The sequence below is a fragment of the Culex pipiens genome, chromosome 3, assembly GCF_016801865.2.
Source record: "Culex pipiens pallens isolate TS chromosome 3, TS_CPP_V2, whole genome shotgun sequence".
Taxonomy (NCBI): domain Eukaryota; kingdom Metazoa; phylum Arthropoda; class Insecta; order Diptera; family Culicidae; genus Culex; species Culex pipiens.
In genome coordinates, this window is record NC_068939.1 from 32,242,641 (window position 1) to 32,263,464 (window position 20,824).

At 30.0% G+C, this 20,824-nt stretch overlaps 2 protein-coding genes across 3 annotated transcripts in view; one reads left to right on the forward strand and one right to left on the reverse strand.

Moving 5' to 3' along the window:
• Nucleotides 1-20,824, forward strand: part of LOC120420562 (ras-related protein Rac1-like) — a 54,184-nt gene that overhangs the window by 14,518 nt on the left and 18,842 nt on the right. The window lies entirely within an intron of this gene.
• On the reverse strand, nt 1,239-3,862 carry LOC120420561 (uncharacterized). 2 transcript variants are annotated; one of them, XM_039583630.2, is made up of 2 exons: nt 2,764-3,862; nt 1,239-2,412 (listed from the first exon to the last, which is right to left on the reverse strand). In XM_039583630.2, the coding sequence occupies exons 1-2, from the start codon at nt 3,791-3,793 to the stop codon at nt 1,280-1,282; spliced, it is 2,163 nt and encodes a 720-aa protein (XP_039439564.1). In that variant the 5' UTR covers nt 3,794-3,862; the 3' UTR covers nt 1,239-1,279. The 2 variants fall into 2 exon arrangements, with proteins under 2 accessions (XP_039439564.1, XP_039439563.1); XM_039583629.2 differs by having other exon boundaries at nt 1,239-2,415.

Here is a 20,824-nt window from a genome sequence, read left to right on the forward strand (position 1 = left end):
GAATTTAAGAATTTAAGAATTTAAGAATTTAAGAATTTAAGAATTTAAGAATTTAAGAATTTAAGAATTTAAGAATTTAAGAATTTTAGAATTTTAGAATTTTAGAATTTTAGAATTTTAGAATTTTAGAATTTTAGAATTTTAGAATTTTAGAATTTTAGAATTTTAGAATTTTAGAATTTTAGAATTTTAGAATTTAAGAATTTAAGAATTTAAGAATTTAAGAATTTAAGAATTTAAGAATTTAAGAATTTAAGAATTTAAGAATTTAAGAATTTAAGAATTTAAGAATTTAAGAATTTAAGAATTTAAGAATTTAAGAATTTAAGAATTTAAGAATTTAAGAATTTAAGAATTTAAGAATTTAAGAATTTAAGAATTAAGAATTTAAGAATTTAAGAATTTAAGAATTTAAGAATTTAAGAATTTAAGAATTTAAGAATTTAAGAATTTAAGAATTTAAGAATTTAAGAATTTAAGAATTTAAGAATTTAAGAATTTAAGAATTTAAGAATTTTAGAATTTTAGAATTTAAGAATTTAAGAATTTAAGAATTTAAGAATTTAAGAATTTAAGAATTTAAGAATTTCAGAATTTCAGAATTTCAGAATTTCAGAATTTCAGAATTTAAGAATTTAAAAATTTAATACGTAAACTCGTGAACTCCCGAAGTTAAGAAAAAGGGGGAATTCCCCTTTTTTCTCGAGCTTGGAAGTTTAGGTGTTAAGAATTTAAGATTTTTTTTTTTTTGCTTTTTTGGATTTATGAATCTGGGAATATATAGTTGAAAGTTAGCCCTTGGAATTATTATATTCCTGAATGGATTTTTTCAAAAATATTCAGCAAAATTATAATATGTCTCACGCAAAGTCTATGTGCACGAGTCTTAATGAAAAGTTTGAGTCAATTCATTTTTCTATTTTTGTTTGTTGGAGAGTTTGTTACAAATATTTCAAGTCAAATATCTCAGGTCTTACCTTTTCGATGAGTCGAGAATTTAACTTGAGTCTGAAATAAAAGAAATTTTAGTAAATAAACAGTTCACTGATAAAGGATGCACGCGCTTACCCGCAACTTTTTCTGTTAATTCTCCACATTTACGATGATAATGTATTAATAGCTATCAATGTTTCCAAACACTGTCTATTTACGGGGCCGCAGATAGCTGCGAGCCTTCTAGCAGACTCAAAGTCAGGACGGTTCTTTACAGTTCTACCAGAGGAAAAACAAAAGCAATCTTCATTCTTTCAACAAACGCATTATTTCTGCCGATTAGCCTTCACGAGATAATGCCGAGCGTTCGCGCCACACTCTGGAAGTCCGTCCGGGCCACGTAGCAACCGGTCATGACACGCTTGCCGGTGTAGGCCATCCGTCCGTGCAGCAGGCGCCAGTTGTTGAACAGCATCACGGTGCCGGGCCGGAGCGAGAATTGCCACGCGTTGGCCGGATCGTTGATTTCCGCGACGAGGCCCTTGTAGTCGGCGTAGAATTGGGGCATTTGCTGCTGGGGGATCGTCTTCATGATCGAGCGGTCGTACGTGTTGACGCGGATCTGTTCCAGCTCGCCGGTGAGGATGTTGGTTTTGAGAACCGGGGTCGTGTCCACGTGGTATTGGCCGTGCTCGATGTACTCGCAGGACAGCGGGACCTTGGTGAGACGTTCGTAGGCTTCCGGGTTTTTGAGTTTGTACTGTTCGGCGGCCTTGAAGCCATCGATGAGGATCGTTTCGCCGCCGGTTCCGTTGAACTGGATGCAGTGCAGCACTTGGATGGCGGCCGCTTCGCTAAAGTACGTGTTGTCCGTGTGCGGTCCCAGGTACGCCTTGGTGTACGACGTGTCCGAGTGGTCCAGGTTGTCGGTGAAGGTCCACATCTCGCCGAAGAAGGTCTTGTGAATCGGGAAGATCCGTTTGATGGCCATCTCGGTGCTTTGCGTGTTGGCGGGCACCTTTTCGATGAACGCCACGCCGTACGTGACCAAACTGGACACCAACTTGTCCACGACTTCATCGTCACAAAGCAGCTCGTTCAGCTTGACCCGGCAGTAGTCCGGACAATCGCTGATAAACTCCCGGTCCCACAGAACCGGTCGCAGCTGCTCCTGCAGAGTCGCTTCCCGGTGCGACTCGAACAGACTGTCAAACACAAAGCTCAACTCGTACGCCGACCGGTGGCCGTCCTTCCAAAGCACGTTCAAACTGCCGTCGCGAACCTCGTAACTTTCCGGCGCCACATCGTCCGGAATGTCCAGCACCGAAAGCGTCCGCTGGAAGGTCTCGTGGTTGTAGCACTCGTTGCACCGGCAGTGATCCCGCAGCCAGATGTAACTCACCGGCACCGGTTCCTCCTGGCCGGGCCGCACCAGCGTCAGGAAGTATCGTTCGTCAACGGCCGTTTGCTTCATCTCAGCTGCTGGAAAGAATTCCAAAAACGTGTTAATCGTTACCAGGTCCAGTTCGAACTGAACAAACATGTAATACGGAGGGGGGCAAAAATCTGCGCACGATCGGATGAGACGGCAAAAAAGCTGTCTGGCGTTCGTTGATAACGCGACACCGGCGCAATCGACGTGCGTGGCGTTTTGATGAGTGAAATTTCCAAACAAATTCTGCTGGGTTATCAATCCCGGAGATAGGGTGCAACGCGAGCTATCGCCAGCAGCAGCTATCAGTTGGCCTTTGGAGTGCGTCGCTGGACAATGGGCGCACTGATTTTAATTGTAAAGTTTTTCTAATTTACCTAAAATGATTCAAACCATACCTTTATCGTCCTCGCCCTGGGCAATCTCCTGGAACAGCTTTTCGTCGAACGGGATCGCTCCGCCGTCCGCACCACCCATCTTCCGCTGCAATTTGGCCAAATTCTCCGGCGTACACTCGAGCAGGGCCAGCACCTTGGTCATTTTGGTCGTCTTGTCCTCCGCGGACACGTCCAGCACTTGCAGCTGCGCGTCCGACGGTTGTTCAAGCCTTTCCACTGATGACGATTCCGTCTCCGCGTCCGTTTGCGTTTCCGTTGAAACCGTTGCCGGCACGGTTCGGGTTGGGGGCGTCAATCGGAACGAGGGCTTCTGGGGAGATGTGGCCAGCTTGATTTTGCGCAGGATGAGTTCCTGCCTGGCTTGGCCCTTCAGCACGGTCACGTCGTCGGATTCGGCATTGTTCCGGACTTTGAAGATTTTGGCCGGGGTGCTGCCGGCGAGGGATTTCACCGAAAGGGTTCGCTTTTGAGCTTGACCGGCCGGTAACGGCTTTGGCGTCGGCGTTGGAATCTCGATGATGTCGATCTGTTGCACGGACGACTGCTGCTGGACAGAATCCTCGACACTTTCGGTCACGGTATTGTAGATGCACATCATGTTCGACTCCTGGTCCAGAACCTGCATGTCGTGGCCGGGTTGAACTTCTAGACTGACCGTAACCACATTCCCCATCGGTTCCTCAATCTTCTGCTCCTGCGACATCCTCTCGGCAGATATCCCAGGCCTTGCCATGGGCGGAATAACCCGGTTCAGTCCCTCCGGATGCCACAGACCGTTCAGATTGAGCGACGGATTTGCCGTCACGTTCAAACTGCGCGAAAGTTTGTTCTTGTAGTCCGAGTCGCGGAAGTGTCGCGAACAAACAAAGTGCTTGCCCCGGATCGCGTCCACGTCCAGATGTTCCAGCTCCTGAATCCCCAGAATCAGCTTCCACTGTTCCGCCCGCTCTCGGTCCGACGGGAACTTGTGCACCAGCTCGAATCGTTCTCCCTGGCAGCACGGCACAACGCAGGGCCGAGGTTTGGCCATTGGTGCGGGGAGCGAGTGAAGGGAGGAGCTTCTTCAGGTTCGGGAATCTGAATAATCCGTTGCTGGCGAAAATCGCGGCACTTTTCGATCAGATTGCTGCTGTTGTTTATGTTTTGATTTTGAAGTTTTAGTACAGCAACAAGAAATTTAAATATTAGTACAAATCATTCAAGGGTTATACACTGTAAATGGGAACAGCATGTTTTATGTTTATTTTAATAAATACTAAAATTTGAATTACATAATATTGTAAAGGCAGACAAAAATCAAAATACGAGCGTAACCTGTCAAAGCCTGTTGCACCACAGGCTGATACACGCTTACGACTATCTACTCATTTTTTTGTACGGCACAATAGATTTTTTCGCGCAACAGAAGAGATGCATGCGCACTTCGGTTTGGTGGTGCGCGGATAATAATATTTCAATTAAATTAGAAAATTATAAAAATAAAATATAGAAATGTTAAATTAAAAATTGTCAAATAATTACATTTTTGAATAAATAAATTCTCGACTTTTTTTGATTAGGTCCTATAAACATATGAAAGACAATAGCTTATAGGACATTTTCATAAAAAAAACTCTGGAATTGTTGAATTCGATGCCAACATTTCAAAAAGCATCATGTGCACACCATCCTTTTTGAGAAAAACGCATTTGAATGTTGAGCATCCATATTCAATTCCCATTTTAATATAAAAGCAAAATAAGATGTTCTAATGATAACAAACGATGAAAAACGTTGCTTTTATTGATACTTGATCATCCAAATTCAATAAAACATTATTTCTGTAATTGGGTCCTAAAATGAAGCTTAGATTGCTGATAGTATTGTTTACAGCGATAAAGCTTATTTTTCTGAGTACAATGACCCTTTGCACGACCACAATGAGTTTAAAATGGATTTTTAAATCAATTTTGAAAAATTATCCTCGCGGTCCTTCTTGACAGAAAAGCTCCTACTTGACAGCTCGTTCCAAGGGGACCATAGTTGATCCATCGAAAAAATGTTGTCTTGTCAATATTTTTTTAGGCATTAAAATGAAAAAAAGTGATCAGAAATGGTTTATAATCGTGTTTTTTACCGTTGTACATAAAAATTGACATAGGGCTTTAGAACCCAATTATTATATTATTAAATTATTGAATTATTAAATTATTAAATTATGAAATTATTAAATTATTAAATTATTAAATTATTAAATTATTAAATTATTAAATTATTAAATTATTAAATTATTAAATTATTAAATTATTAAATTATTAAATTATTAAATTATTAAATTATTAAATTATTAAATTATTAAATTATTAAATTATTAAATTATTAAATTATGAAATTATTAAATTATTAAATTATTAAATTATTAAATTATTAAATTATTAAATTATTAAATTATTAAATTATTAAATTATTAAATTATTAAATTATTAAATTATTAAATTATTAAATTATTAAATTATTAAATTATTAAATTATTAAATTATTAAATTATTAAATTATTAAATTATTAAATTATTAAATTATTAAATTATTAAATTATTAAATTATTAAATTATTAAATTATTAAATTATTAAATTATTAAATTATTAAATTATTAAATTATTAAATTATTAAATTATTAAATTATTAAATTATTAAATTATTAAATTATTAAATTATTAAATTATTAAATTATTAAATTATTAAATTATTAAATTATTAAATTATTAAATTATTAAATTATTAAATTATTAAATTATTAAATTATTAAATTATTAAATTATTAAATTATTAAATTATTAAATTATTAAATTATTAAATTATTAAATTATTAAATTATTAAATTATTAAATTATTAAATTATTAAATTATTAAATTATTAAATTATTAAATTATTAAATTATTAAATTATTAAATTATTAAATTATTAAATTATTAAATTATTAAATTATTAAATTATTAAATTATTAAATTATTAAATTATTAAATTATTAAATTATTAAATTATTAAATTATTAAATTATTAAATTATTAAATCATTAAATTATTAAATTATTAAATTATTAAATTATTAAATTATAAAATTATTAAATTATTAAATTATTAAATTATTAAATTATTAAATTATTAAATTATTAAATTATTTAATTATTAAATTATTAAATTATTAAATTATTAAATTATTAAATTATTAAATTATTAAATTATTAAATTATTAAATTATTAAATTATTAAATTATTAAATTATTAAATTATTAAATTATTAAATTATTAAATTATTAAATTATTAAATTATTAAATTATTAAATTATTAAATTATTAAATTATTAAATTATTAAATTATTAAATTATTAAATTATTAAATTATTAAATCATTAAATTATTAAATTATTAAATTATTAAATTATTAAATTATTAAATTATTAAATTATTAAATTATTAAATTATTAAATTATTAAATTATTAAATTATTAAATTATTAAATTATTAAATTATTAAATTATTCAATTATTAAATTATTAAATTATTAAATTATTAAATTATTAAATTATTAAATTATTAAATTATTAAATTATTAAATTATTAAATTATTAAATTATTAAATTATTAAATTATTAAATTATTAAATTATTAAATTATTAAATTATTAAATTATTAAATTATTAAATTATTAAATTATTAAATTATTAAATTATTAAATTATTAAATTATTAAATTATTAAATTATTAAATTATTAAATTATTAAATTATTAAATTATTAAATTATTAAATTATTTAATTATTAAATTATTAAATTATTAAATTATTAAATTATTAAATTATTAAATTATTTAATTATTATATTATTAAATTATTAAATTATTAAATTATTAAATTATTAAATTATTAAATTATTAAATTATTAAATTATTAAATTATTAAATTATTAAATTATTAAATTATTAAATTATTAAATTATTAAATTATTAAATTATTAAATTATTAAATTATTAAATTATTAAATTATTAAATTATTCAATTATTAAATTATTAAATTATTAAATTATTAAATTATTAAATTATTAAATTATTAAATTATTAAATTATTAAATTATTAAATTATTAAATTATTAAATTATTAAATTATTAAATTATTAAATTATTAAATTATTAAATTATTAAATTATTAAATTATTAAATTATTAAATTATTAAATTATTAAATTATTAAATTATTAAATTATTAAATTATTAAATTATTAAATTATTAAATTATTAAATTATTAAATTATTAAATTATTAAATTATTAAATTATTAAATTATTAAATTATTAGATTATTAAATTATTAAATTATTAAATTATTAAATTATTAAATTATTAAATTATTAAATTATTAAATTATTAAATTATTAAATTATTAAATTATTAAATTATTAAATTATTAAATTATTAAATTATTAAATTATTAAATTATTAAATTATTAAATTATTAAATTATTAAATTATTAAATTATTAAATTATTAAATTATTAAATTATTAAATTATTAAATTATTAAATTATTAAATTATTAAATTATTAAATTATTAAATTATTAAATAATTAAATTATAAAATTATGAAATTATGAAATTATGAAATTTTGAAATTTTGAAATTTTGAAATTTTGAAATTTTGAAATTATGAAATTATGAAATTATGAAATTTTGAAATTATGAAATTAAATATGAAATTATGAAATTATGGAACTATTAAATTATAATTTAATAGTTCCATAATTTCATAATTTCATATTTAATTTCATAATTTCAAAATTTCATAATTTCATAATTTCATAATTTCAAAATTTCAAAATTTCAAAATTTCAAAATTTCATAATTTCATAATTTCATAATTTTATAATTTAACAGCGTAACAAAATATTTTTTTTATTTTTTGGCAGCACGAAAAAAAATGCTCCTCTAGGGATCGGCTTCCCGAACAAAATGCAACCTGGCGCATATTTTTATTGTTATCCTAACTCGAGATATTCAATGCAGAAGTTTTGCATATGAATCACCCCCCGTCGGAAAATATTTTTTATTTTGTTTTCTCTGTAACTTTTGATCAATTAGGTCTTTTTGGACGCTTCCGGTGTCATTCGACGGTAAATTGTTAGAAAAACTCAAGATTTGGTCCCATTGGCCGGTTCCCGTAACCGGTTCCGGAGGAAATCCGGAATATTGGCCAAAACTGTGCAAAAACTTCAAAATTTTGAAGTTTTTTGCTCTTAATGCGAAGTGAACGCACTATAGCATGAAACAATCCATACAAACTAAAAAAATGTTGGTCCCAGCATGTTTGAAGGTGTTTAATTGAAAAGGTGGCCATTGAGAACCGGTTCCGGTGAATCCGGATCCGGAAACTCCGGAAAAAATTAAGCAATATTTTCACAATTCCAATGTGTCAGACAGATATAAATAAAAGTGTTGTTGAAGCATTCTTTGCTACTTCATATTCATATTACCACAAAAACATGGCCAAGTGGCCAACGGGAACCTGCTCTAAATGTTCCGGATCAGGGAACCTGTGGAAATTATATATTTTTTATTAATGTTATGAAGCAGTTTTTATTAAGACATTTTCAATGTATCTGGAAAAAATCTGAATTGATTCAAAATCAAAATCAGAAATGTGGCCAAGTGGCCAACGGTAACCTGTTCTGAATGTTCCGGATCATGGAACCAGTGGACACTTGACATTTTTTTTAATTTTAAAGGCAGTTTTTTATTAAGAAATTTTCAAGGTTTCTGGAAAAAATATGAATTAATCCGAAATATAAATAAAAGTGTTTTTGAAGCATTCTTTGCTACTTCATATTCATATTACCACAAAAACATGGCCAAGTGGCCAACGGGAACCTGCTCTGAATGTTCCGGATCAGGGAACCTGTGGAAATTATATATTTTTTATTAATGTTATGAAGCAGTTTTTATTAAGACATTTTCAATGTATCTGGAAAAAATCTGAATTGATTCAAAATCAAAATCAGAAATGTGGCCAAGTGGCCAACGGGAACCCGTTCTGAATATTCCGGATCAGGGAACCAGTGGTCACTTGAAATGTGTATTAATTTAAAATAGCATAATTTAATTAGGAAATTTTCTAGTTTTCTACAAAAATCAGAATTAATTAAAATCAGAATCAGAAATATGCCCAGGTTACCAACAGGAACCCGTTTTAAATGTACTGGATTAGGGAACCAGTGAACATTTGAAGTTTTTATCAAGTTTTCAAAAAACATATTTAGATTAATGAAATTTAAAAATTCCTGTAAAAATTAGGAACATATTCGATATCAGAATTAGAAATATTGCCAAGTGGCCTACGGGAACTCGTTCTGAATGTTTCGGATCATGTTACCAGAGGAAATTTGAATTTTTAATTAATTTTAAAAATGCATATTTTAATTAATGAAATTTTTAAATCCCTGGAAAATCTGAATGTATTTAGAATAAGAAATAAAAATGATGCCAAGTGGCCGACTGTTCCGGATCAGCGAGCCAGTGGTCACTTGGCATATTTTAATTTAGAAATTTTCTAGATTTCTAGAAAAATCTGAATTTATTTGAAATCAGAATTGAAAATGTTGTCAAGTGGCCAACGAGAATCTGTTCTGACTGATCCGGATCAGGGAACCAGAAATCACATAAAAAGTTTATTAATTAAATAAAAAACATTTTTTTAATTAAGAATATTTCTAGATTTCTAGAAAAATCTAAATTTATTTTAAATCATACTTAAAAATTTTGCCAAGTGGCCAACGTGAACCTGTTCTGACTGGTCACAATTTTTATTAATTTAAAAAATATATATTTATTTTACTGATTTGTTTTAAAGTTTTGGAAAAAATCACAGTTTATTTAAAATCAGATTTAGTAATATTGCCAAGTGGCCAACGGAAACCCATTCTGAATGTTCCGGTTCAGGGAACCAGTGGTTATTTGAAATGTTTATTAATTAAAAAAAGCATATTTTAATAAGGAAATTTTCTAGTTTTCTAGAAAAATCTGAATTTATTCAAAATCAGAATCAGAAATGTGGCCAGGTGACCAACAGGAACCCGCTTTAAATAATCCGGATTAGAGAACCAGTGAACATTTGAAATTTTTATCATGTTTTCAAAAACATATTTTGATTAATGAAATTTTAAAATTCCTGTAAAAATTAGAATATATTTAAAATTAGAAATCAAAATGTTGCCAAGTGGCCAACTGTTCCGGATCAGGGAACCAGTGTTTACTTGACTTTTTGTTTTGTTTATTTTATAAAGCATATTTCAATTATGAAATTTTCTAGATTTCTTGGAAAATCTAAATTTATTTGAAATCAGAATTGAAAATGTTGTCAAGTGGCCAACGAGAACCTATTCTGACTAGTCACAATTTTTATTATTTTTAAAAAAATATATTTATTTTACAGATTTTTTGAAAAATTTTGGAAAAAATCACAATTTATTTGAAAACAGAATCAGAAATGTTTCCAAGTGGCCAATGAAAACCCATTTTCAATGTTCCGGATCAGGGAACCAGTAGTCACTTGAAATGTTTATTGATTTAAAAAAAAGCATAATTTAATTAGGAAATTTTCTAGTTTTCTAGAAATAGCAGAATTTATTCAAAATAAGAATCAGAAATGTGGCCAGGTGACTAACAAAAACCCGTATTAAATGTTCTGGATTAGGGAACCAGTCCCAGAACATTTGATTTTTTTAATTAATTTTAATAAAGCATATTTAATTTTTATTTAAATTGCTGGAAAATCTGAATTTATTTAAAATTAGAAATATAAATGTTGTCAAGTGGCCATCGAGAACCTGTTCTGACTGGTCACAATTTTTATTAATTTAAAAAAAAATACTGATTTTTGGAAAAAAATCACAATTTATTTGAAATCAGAATCAGAAATGTGGCCAGGTGACCAACAGGAACCCGTTTTAAATCTTCTGGATCAGGGAACCAGTGAACATCTGAAATTACTATCAAGTTTTCAAAAAACATATTTTGATTAATGAAATTTTAAAATTCCTGTTAAATATCAGAACATCTTCGAAATGAGAATTAAAAAGTCAAAGTAGTTATGTCACAGACATAACCGGAATGGCGTAGACTTACGTAAAATTTAGATATGTGGACATGTGGGTTTTCCATATATTAATTTGAAGAATTAGCTATATTCTTTAAATAGATTTACGGAATATGATCATGAATGGGAGATGGAATTCAGCTAAGGGCGTTATTTCGGGGTGGTTTTCTTTCAAATTGTATGTAGTGTTTGGTGGGAATGATGAACAAGAAGAACTCTTTCGTGAGAAAATTGGTGGCCCTAAAAAGGACCGATTAGAGTTGGATGGTGGCGTTGGTCGCAAGGCTCGGTCTTGGCATCAGGCTGCAGCCGGGAGATGTTCTGTCCAGATGGGTGATAGGCCGCGGTGGATGCTGCAGGTGCTGGCGTTGTTGATGGATGCGAAACCGACAAAGTTGTTTAGGAAAGCGTGTAGTATTTGCAAATGATTGTGGTGTGAAATTTAGATTAGGCTGGTGTATCAACCAAAGTCAAAATCGGCCGATGATAACTAAAATACGAAACATACCTTCGTGACTGTGTTAGAACATTTCTGCCAAAAACAAGGTCAAGGCATGTGCGCCCAAATGTCGTTGTCTGTAAAGGATTGGAAAGCAGATCAAGCTTGAGGTACTCTTTCATAAAATCAACAAATTTCAAATTTTCCGGTTTGAGGATATCAATGTTAAAATCCCCAGACACAACAATGCGGATGTCCTGCTTTGCATACCAGAACAAATTCCGGATCAAGAAAGAAATTTTCTGTTTGTATGTTGCACTTGGCGAAATATACACAACAACAAACAATGTTTGAATCCCATCTCTGAAACTTTTGTGGCACAAATATCCCCAAACGAATCAGCCTCGAGTAAAATTGGATCATGTTCCTCACTTAACTGCTCAAGATCGTGAGGCATGGCCGTCGAAGAAGACGAACGAACGGCAAAGAGAGGAAAGAAAGAGACGAAGGAATTTTAGCGAGCCGAATGGGGGGAGGGGGAGAGGGGGCATAGGGGTTGGGGGCGAGAGCAGCCTCAGAAAGCTGTGCAATCCGTCGCCCCCGAAGACCAAAATTTGTTCCTGAAATTTAAATTCAAATTAGCTCGCTGCCTCGTCCCGGGTGGGACGAGGGCAACTCTTTCAACACTAGAATTTGATGAGACGTAAATCTTTCAGAAGCGCTCGCCGCGAATGCGACGAGCTAGTTGGATGTCCCGATTGTTTAACAACCAAGGCTTGACCCACGAGAGGCTTTTCGGCGGAAGACAGCAGGCGCGCGCCTCATCTTGTTGATGCCTCGTCCCGGGTGGGACGAGGGATGGGGATTGAAGCACCTCCGAACCACAGCAACCACGAAAGATCCTAACGGTCCGGCCATCGAGAGGCAACTGGCTGACGGTGACGACGAGAAGGCGATGCGCACTTCTTTTCCAGTTCTGGTCCCTCTCTCCTGCTGCTGCTGCTCTGGTCTCTCTCCTGCTGCTGCTGCTCTGGGCTGAGCTTTCCTGCTGCTGCTGCCGGTCCGACGTCTGAGACGTGAATGTTGAAATGAAAACTGGCGCACTTTCTTATATATGGTTTCGGCCCGCTACTTCCCCTCCTTTTTCGCGACCGACACTCGGTCGCGTTGCTCGGATGATTTTCCCCTCAAAATAGGTACTTGACATTCCCGTCCGTGAGTGGGAAGCGCTCATTTTGCTTGCAAAATCTCTGCATTTTGAAAACATTTTAAAACATTCAATTGTTTCAATAGTTAAACTATTTTGCCAACAATGAAAGTTTTATAGCAAATTGCTGAATAATTTTCGAATCGAATGGAACCAAAATCGTGCCGATTCGATTTGAGGGAAGGATGATATAAGCGATTGACGGATGACGCAATATTCCAGGGCCTTCGGCCCGGGTTTTTTGGAATGACACCCCAGTACCTTCGACAAAGACGTAAGTCTACGTCAAAATGTTGCCAAGTAGCCAACAAGATCCTGTTCTGACTGGTCACAATGTTTATTAATTTATTATAAAGAATTACTTTCAAGTTATTAAGAAAAATATTTTCAAGAATTACGCAAATTTGTTTTTTTTTCCATTGATTGCAATGAAAATTTCTCATTAATAGATTTTTTTTCTGAAAATGTTTGTATTTTCTTAATACGAACCGTCGAAAAATTTCGATGAAGATTATGTAGAGATTATTTTTTAAATGTATGGTTGAGAATTTCTCAAATAAAATTATTACTACACTTAACTCATTTCTTAATATGTCCGCCTCTGAATATGTAATTTCTTTTGAGTTTTGAGTAATGTTTTTTTCAAAATTTAAACATTTTTGGCGAAAAATAAAAAGATCAGAACATTCAAAAATTAATGCTTCATTATTCAAAATTCAAATTTCATCAATTCGAAACTTTTTTTTATATTTTAATAGTTTTTCTAAACAATTTTTTAAAATTCAGATTATTTCATTCATATTATTAAAATTCAGATTATTTCCAAAATCGTAATTAAAATAATCCAAAATTTCTAAATTCAGAATTTTAAAAATCTCCAAAAAACTTAAAAATCAAAAATTCAAAATTTATAGAAAAAATCAAATTTAAAAAAAAATCAAAATTAAAAAAACAATATTTGAAAACTAAAAAATATAAAATTTAAAACAATTTTGCAAACAAAAAAAAAAAACAAAAATCTCAAAATTCGCAAAAAAAAATTCTTAAATTCTTGAATTCTTAAATTCTTAAATTCTTAAATTCTTAAATTCTTAAATTCTTAAATTCTTAAATTCTTAAATTCTTAAATTCTTAAATTCTTAAATTCTTAAATTCTTAAATTCTTAAATTCTTAAATTCTTAAATTCTTAAATTCTTAAATTCTTAAATTCTTAAATTCTTAAATTCTTAAATTCTTAAATTCTTAAATTCTTAAATTCTTAAATTCTTAAATTCTTAAATTCTTAAATTCTTAAATTCTTAAATTCTTAAATTCTTAAATTCTTAAATTCTTAAATTCTTAAATTCTTAAATTCTTAAATTCTTAAATTCTTAAATTCTTAAATTCTTAAATTCTTAAATTCTTAAATTCTTAAATTCTTAAATTCTTAAATTCTTAAATTCTTAAATTCTTAAATTCTTAAATTCTTAAATTCTTAAATTCTTAAATTCTTAAATTCTTAAATTCTTAAATTCTTAAATTCTTAAATTCTTAAATTCTTAAATTCTTAAATTCTTAAATTCTTAAATTCTTAAATTCTTAAATTCTTAAATTCTTAAATTCTTAAATTCTTAAATTCTTAAATTCTTAAATTCTTAAATTCTTAAATTCTTAAATTCTTAAATTCTTAAATTCTTAAATTCTTAAATTCTTAAATTCTTAAATTCTTAAATTCTTAAATTCTTAAATTCTTAAATTCTTAAATTCTTAAATTCTTAAATTCTTAAATTCTTAAATTCTTAAATTCTTAAATTCTTAAATTCTTAAATTCTTAAATTCTTAAATTCTTAAATTCTTAAATTCTTAAATTCTTAAATTCTTAAATTCTTAAATTCTTAAATTCTTAAATTCTTAAATTCTTAAATTCTTAAATTCTTAAATTCTTAAATTCTTAAATTCTTAAATTCTTAAATTCTTAAATTCTTAAATTCTTAAATTCTTAAATTCTTAAATTCTTAAATTCTTAAATTCTTAAATTCTTAAATTCTTAAATTCTTAAATTCTTAAATTCTTAAATTCTTAAATTCTTAAATTCTTAAATTCTTAAATTCTTAAATTCTTAAATTCTTAAATTCTTAAATTCTTAAATTCTTAAATTCTTAAATTCTTAAATTCTTAAATTCTTAAATTCTTAAATTCTTAAATTCTTAAATTCTTAAATTCTTAAATTCTTAAATTCTTAAATTCTTAAATTCTTAAATTCTTAAATTCTTAAATTCTTAAATTCTTAAATTCTTAAATTCTTAAATTCTTAAATTCTTAAATTCTTAAATTCTTAAATTCTTAAATTCTTAAATTCTTAAATTCTTAAATTCTTAAATTCTTAAATTCTTAAATTCTTAAATTCTTAAATTCTTAAATTCTTAAATTCTTAAATTCTTAAATTCTTAAATTCTTAAATTCTTAAATTCTTAAATTCTTAAATTCTTAAATTCTTAAATTCTTAAATTCTTAAATTCTTAAATTCTTAAATTCTTAAATTCTTAAATTCTTAAATTCTTAAATTCTTAAATTCTTAAATTCTTAAATTCTTAAATTCTTAAATTCTTAAATTCTTAAATTCTTAAATTCTTAAATTCTTAAATTCTTAAATTCTTAAATTCTTAAATTCTTAAATTCTTAAATTCTTAAATTCTTAAATTCTTAAATTCTTAAATTCTTAAATTCTTAAATTCTTAAATTCTTAAATTCTTAAATTCTTAAATTCTTAAATTTTTAAATTCTTTAATTTTTGGAAGAAAATATTTCAAATATTGGAAATGAAATTTGTTTCGGAATTATTCGAAATTAAGTGTGGAATATGGAAAACAATCTGTATTAAAATTCATAGATTTTGAATTTTTAGAATTTCGAAATCTAAAATTCAATCATATTCAAATTTTAGATTTTGGGTTTTTGAGCTTATATTTTTAAAGTTAAATTTCATTTATTAGATTTTTAAATTTTGTTTATATTGGTTTATAATTTTCTATTTCGTTTATATTCGTCAAAATTATTGTAGTGTCCCTCTGATTCGCAAAAAAAAAATTTTTGGTGACACTTTTCTTGACGTCTCTTTAGGTATTTTTTAAAAGGATTTTTTGCTATCATTCCTTCAAACATAAAACGAGTTTTTTTTTATCAAATACTTTCTGTATTAGTTTTTTGTTTGGAAATAATGTTTCTTGAATGTTTGTCGCGATTTTTTTATATGGCGTGAATTTCGCACGGATTGAGGTTTCGGTCAGCGCGGATTTGGCGCGGATTTTCTTTCGACTTTCCCGTAACAACCCTGCATGTCCACTGGTTTCTTGATCCGGAACAGTCAGAACGGATTCCCGTTGGCCACTTGGCAACATCTAATTCTGATTTCAAGTAAATTCTGAATTTTTACAGGAATTTTAAAATTTCATTTATCAAAATATGTTTTTGAAAACATGATAAAAATTTCAAATATTCACTGGTTCCCTAATCCAGAACATTTAATACGGGTTTTTGTTAGTCACCTGGCCACATTTCTGATTCTAATTTTGTATTAATTCTGCTATTTCTAGAAAACTAGAAAATTTCCTAATTAAATTATGCTTTTTTTAAATCTATAAACATTTCAAGTGACTACTGGTTCCCTGATCCGGAACATTCAAAATGGGTTTCCATTGGCCACTTGGAAACATTTCTAATTCTGTTTTCAAATAAATTGTGATTTTTTCCAAAATTTTTAAAAAAATCTGTAAAATAAATATATTTATTTTAAAATAATAAAAATTGTGACTACTGAAATAATAAAAATTGTAACCACTGGTTCCCTGAACCGGAACATTCAGAATGGGTTTCCGTTGGCCACTTGGCAATATTACTAAATCTGATTTTAAATAAACTGTGATTTTTTCCAAAACTTTAAAACAAATCAGTAAAATAAATATATATTTTTTAAATTAATAAAAATTGTGACCAGTCAGAACAGGTTCACGTTGGCCACTTGGCAAAATTTTTAAGTATGATTTAAAATAAATTTAGATTTTTCTAGAAATCTAGAAATATTCTTAATTAAAAAAATGTTTTTTATTTAATTAATAAACTTTTTATGTGATTTCTGGTTCCCTGATCCGGATCAGTCAGAACAGATTCTCGTTGGCCACTTGACAACATTTTCAATTCTGATTTCAAATAAATTCAGATTTTTCTAGAAATCTAGAAAATTTCTAAATTAAAATATGCCAAGTGACCACTGGCTCGCTGATCCGGAACAGTCGGCCACTTGGCATCATTTTTATTTCTTATTCTAAATACATTCAGATTTTCCAGGGATTTAAAAATTTCATTAATTAAAATATGCATTTTTAAAATTAATTAAAAATTCAAATTTCCTCTGGTAACATGATCCGAAACATTCAGAACGAGTTCCCGTAGGCCACTTGGCAATATTTCTAATTCTGATATCGAATATGTTCCTAATTTTTACAGGAATTTTTAAATTTCATTAATCTAAATATGTTTTTTGAAAACTTGATAAAAACTTCAAATGTTCACTGGTTCCCTAATCCAGTACATTTAAAACGGGTTCCTGTTGGTAACCTGGGCATATTTCTGATTCTGATTTTAATTAATTCTGATTTTTGTAGAAAACTAGAAAATTTCCTAATTAAATTATGCTATTTTAAATTAATACACATTTCAAGTGACCACTGGTTCCCTGATCCGGAATATTCAGAACGGGTTCCCGTTGGCCACTTGGCCACATTTCTGATTTTGATTTTGAATCAATTCAGATTTTTTCCAGATACATTGAAAATGTCTTAATAAAAACTGCTTCATAACATTAATAAAAAATATATAATTTCCACAGGTTCCCTGATCCGGAACATTCAGAGCAGGTTCCCGTTGGCCACTTGGCCATGTTTTTGTGGTAATATGAATATGAAGTAGCAAAGAATGCTTCAAAAACACTTTTATTTATATTTCGGATTAATTCATATTTTTTCCAGAAACCTTGAACATTTCTTAATAAAAAACTGCCTTTAAAATTAAAAAAAATGTCAAGTGTCCACTGGTTCCATGATCCGGAACATTCAGAACAGGTTACCGTTGGCCACTTGGCCACATTTCTGATTTTGATTTTGAATCAATTCAGATTTTTTCCAGATACATTGAAAATGTCTTAATAAAAACTGCTTCATAACATTAATAAAAAATATATAATTTCCACAGGTTCCCTGATCCGGAACATTTAGAGCAGGTTCCCGTTGGCCACTTGGCCATGTTTTTGTGGTAATATGAATATGAAGTAGCAAAGAATGCTTCAACAACACTTTTATTTATATCTGTCTGACACATTGGAATTGTGAAAATATTGCTTAATTTTTTCCGGAGTTTCCGGATCCGGATTCACCGGAACCGGTTCTCAATGGCCACCTTTTCAATTAAACACCTTCAAACATGCTGGGACCAACATTTTTTTAGTTTGTATGGATTGTTTCATGCTATAGTGCGTTCACTTCGCATTAAGAGCAAAAAACTTCAAAATTTTGAAGTTTTTGCACAGTTTTGGCCAATATTCCGGATTTCCTCCGGAACCGGTTACGGGAACCGGCCAATGGGACCAAATCTTGAGTTTTTCTAACAATTTACCGTCGAATGACACCGGAAGCGTCCAAAAAGACCTAATTGATCAAAAGTTACAGAGAAAACAAAATAAAAAATATTTTCCGACGGGGGGTGATTCATATGCAAAACTTCTGCATTGAATATCTCGAGTTAGGATAACAATAAAAATATGCGCCAGGTTGCATTTTGTTCGGGAAGCCGATCCCTAGAGGAGCATTTTTTTTCGTGCTGCCAAAAAATAAAAAAAATATTTTGTTACGCTGTGATTATTAAACTATACTGCCCACCATTGAAAAAACGGCTAATATCCACTTTTGGCAAAAACGAGATATTAGCACCAGGTGGTAGAGGTTGTTCCAACGCATCTTATGGAACATGAATTTCACTGAAATAGTGTTTTGACTTGGCTGCCGATGCGAAAAACCAAACGGCTAATATGCCACTCTTATGGAAAATTGCCTTGACGGAGATTTTGTGACAAACACTAAAACGCGTTTTTCTCGGAATACTGGATTTGGCATAATAGCCGAATTTTAAATTATGGGCAGTATAGAACTATTAAATTATGTATTAAATTACTGCATTTTTTAAAATAATTAAATTGTTACATTTTTAAATTACTTAATAAATAAATTATTAAATTGCTTAGTTATCAAATTATTTGATTATTTCATTTTTATATTAATAAAAATTCTAAAATTATAATTTAGAATTTCTGTCGCGAAATATCTGTCAAGCATGTTTGGGCAGTTTCGCATCAGTGTGTAAGCTTTTTTGTTTGGATTGCTTGGTTTTGTTTGAGTCGAGGTTTGAGTCGTTGAAAAAATCGTGGGTTTCTACGTGGATTTGCGAAAATATGGGACAATGATGTTTAAATAATTAGCAGCCCGGGAGCATGTTGACAGCTCCCATACAAACTGAGCGTACCTCGTTTTGTGGGCCCAGTGGGCCTAAGATGGCGGCCTTCGATATTATCTAGCCGAACTTTTGAAAATGGCGAATAGTTAAAATAAATTTAGTTTTTGCCCTGTTTTGGTTTAAAACGACAAAATAAGCATTCTGGAATCATTTTCTTCAAAAACTTTTTTAGAGATACGCTACGTTCAAATATTAGTCTAGAACAGTTGAAGTGAGCGTGCCGCAAAAGCCGTCACGAAAAAAAAAGTTTCCTATGCAAATTTTGAGTTGCGTATTTGATGGGCAGACTCCGAACAGGCCCACTTGCCATCTGTCGGTGAATACGCGCAACTCACGAAAACTGCCATCTTAGGGTCCGGTTGATAATTAGTGATTTTAATTATTATGAGTTAAAACTAGCATCAGAACTGTTTTGGTTGGGTCATGTAATGATGTTCAATTTGTTCCCACACTGTAACTGAAAATCGCACTTTGCTGAGTTCGTTTTCACACTTTTTCATACGATTTTTTCAGTTCAACTGCGATTACACTTTTTTGTGTAATCGCAGTCGAACTGAAAAAATCGTATGAAAAAGTGCGAAAACGAACTCAGCAAAGTGCGATTTTCAGTTACAGTGCAGCTTCAGAAGAAGAGACAGAATATCAAGACCCACATCTTGATCGCGAGTTTTGATCATGATCTTGGGAGGGGTAGCTATCTGGCCTCAACAAAATCGCCGAGTGACCATCGAGATGAAAAACACTCGCACTGTTATTTTGATTTATTTCCGAAATCACAATAAAAATGGTTTAGGTCAGTGTAGTTTTTTTGAGTTTGTGTCACCGTCTTCAAAATCGGCCCGAAAAATCAGGAGGCAAAAATACACACAATCTAGTCATCTACTTCTACTTTAAAGTAGATTTTTAATGCAGTTGATCTGTGGATGTCTCGATTTTCATACTTTTTGTTAATTTTCTTTTGAAATCAAATGCTTAACATATGAAAACTATATATCTAGAGTTTTTTTTTATTAGGTCCTATAAATATATGAAAGACAATAGTTTATTGGTCCTTTAGAAAAACGTTACTTAATCCACCCCTAAGCGGTATACGCACTTCGGAAGGAATCGGTCAAGAAAAAAATCAAATGGACAGCAGCGGCAGCGCAAGCAAGTCAGAGAGGGTGAAGAAAAGCCCCAAGAAAACGCTCCCTCTCCCTTGTTCTGCTGTTCGTAAAGCTGTTTCTTGACCGCTTTCCTTCCGATCTGCATACTAGCCTTTAGGTGGATGGCGTCTTCCTCACATTTAAAGGGTGCTATCCAAAATGCAAAAAGTGCGTAAATAACACTTAAGTGCTTTTAACTTTTGATAGGGTTGTCAGATCTTCAATGTTTTGGACGCGTTGGAAAAGTCTTTTGAATACCTATCCAATGATAGGTCGCATGAGAGATCCGGACAGCATTTTCATCAACATATTTGAGATCCGGCCTCGAAAAAGTGCGTAAATAACACTTAAGTGCTTATAACTTTTGATAGGGTTGTCAGATCTTCAATGTCTTAAACGCGTTGGAAAGGTCTTTTAAATACCTTTCTGAAAATAGCATGACGGATTTTCTTACAAAAACCACCCTTTTTACAATCTTCCGGACTTTTGTTAAAATCATTTTTTCAGCATAACTTTTGAAGTACACTCAACCCCCGGTGGTTGGTCACTTTTTCGTTTGACACTTTTTTAGTTTGTACCCCGTTGGTTGGTCAAAGTCAAACTAAAAAGT

Excerpts from the sequence above, each read along its gene's own strand:
- LOC120420561 (XM_039583629.2), bottom strand. The coding sequence starts at position 3,793 with ATGGCCAAACCTCGGCCCTGCGTTGTGCCGTGCTGCCAGGGAGAACGA. Across the intron at positions 2,416-2,763 it reads CCAGGGCGAGGACGATAAAG|CAGCTGAGATGAAGCAAACG; the intron begins GTATGGTTTGAA and ends AATTCTTTCCAG.